Below are 6,996 nucleotides of genomic sequence, written 5' to 3' on the forward strand. Positions count from 1 at the left end.
CGCTGCCGTCTCCCGCCCCCCCTCCGGCGTCTCTGCCCCTTTCCTGCTGTCGCCTCGTTGCTTGCCCTCGAGGCAGAGTTTGCCCTCCCCGCGATTCCGAGGCAAACACCTCTATCCCCCCGCTGCCGGCTACACCCCGAGACTCAGCTTTAGCTAGGCAGGGCTGAGGGGGAAAGGCAGTTTAAACGTCAGTAGTGTTGTGGGGTTCCTCTTGTTCAGGTGCAGCTCAGGGTGTCTGTCTTTTCTGTTGGGAGACAGGCACCTGATTGCTGAGAGCCTGAACTCACAGGTGGTTAAAGTACTTGCAGGAATCTGTGGTGGGAGATGTACGCCAAGAAACCTATTATCTGGCAAACGTGTTTTCTTTGGTAAAAGACATTATAGGAATAAGTAAAGTACAGTAGCCCACCTTAATAATTCTTCCCTTTGGGACCTAAAGCAAATTGTAAAAATGTTCTTCATATTCTAAATCTAATTTGTAAGTTAAGATTTAAAATTCATCTTAGCATTTTATTTCATTATAGGTAATTTAAGTGACTTTCTAGCATGGACACTGTTGCTAGCCATAGTTGTCATCTTCTCCAGCAGCTACATGAACAGCGCATTCAGGGTCTTCTCTGTGACTGCATGCTGGTGGTAAAAGGTGTCTGCTTCAAAGCACACAAAAACGTGTTAGCTGCTTTCAGTCAATATTTCAGGTATGTGATAGAAAATTCTTCATTAAAGAAGTGAACTAAATATTGTTGGTTGAGGTTTTCTCTGGGAAGGGTATTTTTTTTCTGCCAGTTGTAGACTAAGTAACTGTTGGAATGTAAGGAGAAAAGTTAAATTGTTTGTGTAGGGATAAACCTTTATCAAGTATTCAGTCTAACTGAAAACTGTGGTCATCCTCATTTGTTTTCTGGATATACATGGCTAACTACTACGCTGTTTGACTTTGGCATTTTCTTGTCCCTTACTTGCTTACAATGCCTCATATAACAGATTCTGTCATGGACCTGCATTCAGTATGGAAAGATAACTGTTTACAAGGAGCACAGTGTAGTACATGAACAGAGCCAAATAAGGGATGTAATTGATTAAGCGATTCATATTATCTATTTCCAGATAATGTGAATTGTTTCATCAATTATATATGCAAAATAAAATTTGACTATATAGATTATTATTGAATCTATTTAGAACAGATCTCAGAAACAACAACTGTATTTTAACATATACAGGTGTCTTATGAGGGATGATCACTGGTTTCTTTCCCCTCTGTATAGCCCTCATTGATCCTCCAAATTTTAGAGGGCTGGAGCACCTCTGCTATGGGGACAGGCTGAGAGAGTTGGGCTTGTTCAGCCTGGAGAAGAGAAGGCTCCGGGGAGACCTTATAGCCCCTTCCAGTACCTGAAGGGGCTACAAGGAAGCTGGGAGGGGACTTTTTACAAGGGATAATGGCTTTAAACTGAAAGCAGGTAGATTTAGATTAGATATAAGGAAGAAATTCTTCACTGAGGGTGGTGAAGCACTGGGACAGGTTGCCCAGAGAAGCTGTGGATGCCCCATCCCTGGAAGTGTTCAAGGCCAGGCTGGATGAGGCTTTGAGCAACATGGTCTAGTGGAAGGGTTCCCTGCACATGGCAGGGGGGGGGGGAACTAGATGACCTTTAAGGTCTGTCCCTTCCAGCACAAATATTCTGTCATTCTATGATTCTGTGCTGTATATCCCAACTTAGTGGTCTGTGTTAGTTATGAGTAAGCTATTAAATCTGACAGTTTTTAGACCTTGTTTCTTGAAACATCTCTAAAGCTTGACTACCAATTCTTATGTAAGAACATTGTCTTTATGTTAGGATCAGGGAAAAAAGTGAGAGGTTGTTTTTCCTTTTTCTCTTCTAGTGTTGTAAACCTGATGATGAAGTGAAATTATGCTTTATGCTTTTGAATTTTTGAAGTAGTTGAAAAGAACTAAGTGCTCAACTCATTAAAATTCATTAGTGTATAAATCTCTAATTGAGACTCTCAATCCAGATCAGTTCATTATGAATCTTAAATCATCAAGTTCAGGATATTTCCTAGAGTAGGAAAATGGCTACATAGGAGTAATCTGACCCCATTTATATATCATCACTTACTCTGAGAGTATCAGGTTAGAGACTGGGGATTTTAGTGGAAGGGTATGAAGATTCTGACTGAAGCAGAGTACGAACCCACTTAATCTAGGACTGGTTATGCATGTGAAGAACAGCTCTGATGCTAAGAATATGGAATAGTAAGAAGTCTTGTGGATTCAGACACTTTAAGGATTCAATGACAATTCAGTGGGTATTGGTTGTACTGCTATTTTAGGCTTATGTACCTGTACTCTTCATTATAATTTTACTTGATTCTCATCCAGTACCAGTAAAAAACCGAAACAAAACACTTTTTTTTTTTGGATATTGGGAAATAGATTTAAAATAAAGCTACCCTCTTGTTTGCTGTTACCATCCTCTCATCTGCTTGCAGAGAGATAACTAATAATAATAACTTTAAGTTTGATGGACAAGCTCAGTTGCCAGAAGAGAATAGTTTAGCTGATTTTGTCTTCTCTGTTTTACTAGAAGATTTCTCATGTCCTGTTTTATTTTCCATGATGGAAGGAGAAACACCATTCTGAGCCAGCCAACTTTTGTAAATAGTCCATAAATACACTGCTGCACCTAATATGTAAAGAACATGGATAGGAAACCACAAGTGTATGGTGCGTTTTCAAGACATTAAGAAATAGAAAATTAAAGTTACATAAAGGATCTTTTGCTTTGATTTATGCTTTTAAGTGTACTAGTGTACAACTGATATATTTGACAGTAATCGAGCCATGTTGAGACATTAATCAGCAAAACCACAGCAATGTAGATAACAACGTATAAATTGTTGTTTCATACCAGACAGTCTGTTTGATATGTATTTGTATTTTTTTTATGAAAGTATTCGTGAATTATTTGTGCTCGTGTTTGAATATTTGCCTTATTTTATCAGGACCCTTTTCCAGAATTCTACAGGCCAGAAGAACGACGTCTTTCACTTGGACATTAAAAATGTAGGTGGGATAGGCCAGATCTTGGACTTCATGTACACTTCTCACCTGGATCTTAGCCAGGACAATGTGCAAGCTATGTTAGATATTGCTCAGTGTCTCCAAGTGCAAAATGTGCTGAACATTTGCCACACCTTTTTAAAATCTTCTACAGCTATAGAGCCAACAGCCAGCATGCCTTGTAATAGCGTCTTTTCGCTGCAGAGTACTTTGACTGCAGATACCAGCTGTGCCAATGACAGTTATGGAACAAACCTACTGCATGAATGCTCATCTGACACACAAGCTAATAAAGTCTTGGCTGACCACCCTTCTCACGCATCGCAGCCTGTTAATCTTCACGCGCCCTCAGGTGATGTACAGAAACAGCCACAAGACTCCTTAGATGGCAGCTGCACAGAACTTCCATTTAAACAACCAAATTACTATTATAAACTACGCAACTTTTACAGTAAACAGTTCTATAAGCAAAATGCTTGCTCTAATCCTGAGAGAGGAGCAGAACAATCCTTTTCTTACAATGCACCTACAGAAATAAGTGCAGTAGAGAATAATTCCTGTCCTGTCAGTCACCCTGAGTGTATTCTGGAAACCTCTGATCATTTACCCTCAAACTTCCTGGTTCAGTCCTTGAATGAATCTGCGCCAGACCAAGATGCAGAAAGCACGCTTATGCAACCCACCAAACAGATGCGGTTGAAAAAGGCAATACACCTCAAAAAGTTAAATTTTCTAAGATCTCAGAAGCCTGCAGAGCAGCCACCTGAGCCTAAAAGAGATGACAGTAGAATAACGGGAGTAATTGAATCTGTAAATGAAAGTACCATGGACATGACAAACAGAGTTACTGAAGAAAAAGAAGCTGAAGATCTAGTGAATTCTGAGAATTTTGAACAACCTGTTGAAATTGAAAGATCTCAGGGTGCTTTGGAACAAGAAGGGCAGTCACAGACTCTTCAGTCGCAGAGGCAATATACCTGTGAATTATGTGGGAAGGCATTCAAACATCCGAGCAATTTGGAGCTCCATAAAAGGTCTCATACAGGTACAGTTGTCGATAACTTGGTCTGCAGATCAGAGAGTTTGGTTAAAGAGAATGTCTTGTGGTATCTCTTGATTCAGAGATACCAGTTAAGGGTCTATCAAAAAGTTGTGGTTTTGGTGTTTTGTTGTTTTGGTTTTCTTTTTAATGAATAATAGTACAAAAATAGAGACTGTAAGACTGAGTTTAGCTGAGAGTTTTAGTTGTATTAAAGATTTCTCCTTACATTTGTTTTTTTAGGGTTCTGTTTCAAAGAACATTGCGTGATGTTTCAATGTAAATTTTATTTTTGTCCTGCATTTAGAAGAGGCATTTCTAGTCTGTCAGGTGGCCCAGAAGTCTGAGTCAGTAACAATGAAAAGTGTAAATGGATAGAAGACGATACGACAAGTGTTATAGATGACCTCCATTCTCTCTGATCATATACTCATTGTAAGATATAAGCGATTAGGGCTTGGTGGTTGTTTCTTTTTAACCTGTAGAAATATGCTCTATAATTTATACTTTTTTCCTAGTGTGAACCGGTTACATTGAGTTTACCTAGAGAACAGTGTTCTTGCAGGCAAGTGGGCTGCAGAGTGAAAAAGAATTTTGATTTAGTTTTAAGATCTCACCAGTAGTATTATTTTTAAACCTAGCATAGATTTATTTTTAAGTATCTTTTTAGTATAGTGAGAAGAAGACCCAATCTAATTTTGAATTAACTTAATTTGTCTGTGAATTTAACCAGCATGTTCTGTTATATTTCTACAACTTTAGATATGGGTTTTTAAAAGGGTTTTTAAGAACTACCTTAGCTAGTCAAGTAACACCATTGATTTCAAGTCCTTGCAATAGCATTATTCCTGCTTAAGCTGTTGAATATTTTTTGTCATTCTTTTTCCCTGCTTTAAATGTACAAATGCATCTCTCTGTCTTGTCAATTAAATAACACTTTGCAAAGGAGCATACATGTATCAGTGCTTTGACAGTAAAAATGAATCACTCTTGACAGACATTAATTTCTTTTGTTATTTGATCCTTAGAATTAAGAATCTATTTTTCCACATTATTAGTAGAAAAATCTTTCCAGAACCTGCAAATGTGAACATTTTGCATGAGCTTCCTGAAGTTTTCACTTGTTATCTCTGAGTACTTCTCTATGTTCACATTACTTATACTATTTTTCTTTTTTTTTAATCTGGTCTCCTATGGAAGAGTTGCATATGTCTCTTGCCTAGATCTTCTCTTTGCATTGTATGTTTTTTGAATCGATTATCTGGTTTGAGCTGATATAATCAGGTATATTTTAATATCTTAGAAATTTCAGGAAAACAGGTGGACAGATAGAGCATCTAGAGAAGTCCCAACTGAGGGAGCGATGCTCAAGTCAGTAATATGTGACCTTGTACTGGAGAATTTATGCGAAAGAGGGTCTCCAACTATGAGAAAACTGTTAGAATTGGCTCATCCATAGTCATCTTAATCATTGGAAGGAATCAGAATTTTGTGAGTTCTGGAGCCCATAGAACTACTTTTTTTTTTCAGTGTGTTGCCCAAGTGATGACCCAGTTATTGCATGTTTCTAAGTCTGCTAAGCTATTTAAAATATGAGGTTCGAAGTTGAGTTTGCCTCTTCTGATGTATTGTAACCTAAAGGTCCGGGGAATGGACAGGGTGCTAATCTTTATAGATGAAAGAGACTATCACCCCTGACACAAGTGTTTTACTAATGTTTGGGGTTTTTTTTCTTTAGACACAGCATGGCCAACAGGTGCTTACAAGTGTAGGAAATGAGTAATGAGGTTGCAGTAGATTTGCAAGGTTATTTATGTATGTTGCGGTTCATTTCCTTTTATTTGAGGTCTGTGTATTTACACGATTCCACTCCATTTTCTTGTAGATGTTGTTTCACCACGCAGCCTGGTACGAACTAGTTATATACATTGTGTAAGAAAAGTGATCCTAGACTTTGAGTTTGTTGTTGCTGTCCTTCTCTACTAGCCTGAGTATACACTGAATTCAGGAATTCCATGCTGCTTTTCATACACTGTGTTCTTCCAATATTTTTTTTTAAAATCCCATACTTGAATGCTACTTAACATGACATTAACATTCTTCTGTAGATGTGATAAACTGACAAAGTTTAAGGGTGTAATTTTAACAAATAATAAGCACATGAAAGAAGGATGGAAAAACTGAGGCAAGAATATGACTAGATATGCCTGTTTGCTTGCCTGTTATTTTTGGGTCATGTTAATTTGTTTTTAAATATCCAACTAGTGCAAAAAGAGTACTTGGAAAATTGCAGTGGATGGTGAGTAGGATGTTAATATAGAAGGATCTGTAGCTGAAGGTGCAGGGCACATGTGTATCATTAATATTATGTATACTGGTGGTAAAGTAACATGAGTGTATGCTAAAAGCCATTTCCATTCATCTGCCTCTTCAGAAAGCATTTCAAATTACTAGCTAATCAATTTTATTTAAAAGCATTCATTTTCTAGAACTGAACAAAAAAGTTTGCAAGCATTTAAGTATTGCAGTGCTTACTGCAAAACCTCCAGATCGGATTTTGCTGAAGAGATGGAGGCAACTTACTAAAATGGACCTTTCATGATGACAGGCCAGTTCTTAACCCACAACTGACAACTCTTTCAACATTACTGCTGTGGTGGCCTGGTCACTGAGAAGAAGGACAAGTGAAATTCTCTGTCCCTGAACACTAGGAGCTGCTAAAGAATATACAGATTAACGTGGTTGCATTAATGAATTGTCTGTGTGAAGGACAAGTCATTACATTGGGTTGTCTAGCTGGTTTTTGTATTGTATTACTAGCAGATATTTAAAGGAATCTTTAATGACTTTAAGATTCCTTTTGAGACAAGACATCCTTGTCTCGAAACTG

The 6,996-nt window shown here is 37.9% G+C and overlaps 1 protein-coding gene across 1 annotated transcript; it reads left to right on the forward strand.

Annotated features, from left to right (window-relative positions):
* Positions 1-527: 527 nt before the first annotated feature.
* On the forward strand, positions 528-4,112 carry ZBTB49 (zinc finger and BTB domain containing 49; the record flags this gene model as incomplete). Its single annotated transcript, XM_010149170.1, has 2 exons — positions 528-698; positions 3,010-4,112. Coding segments are annotated over exons 1-2 (1,255 nt in total), but the record flags the coding sequence as incomplete, so codon positions are not given.
* Positions 4,113-6,996: the final 2,884 nt, after the last annotated feature.

Source organism: Eurypyga helias, unplaced genomic scaffold (assembly GCF_000690775.1).
Source record: "Eurypyga helias isolate BGI_N326 unplaced genomic scaffold, ASM69077v1 Scaffold47863, whole genome shotgun sequence".
Lineage (NCBI taxonomy): Eukaryota > Metazoa > Chordata > Aves > Eurypygiformes > Eurypygidae > Eurypyga > Eurypyga helias.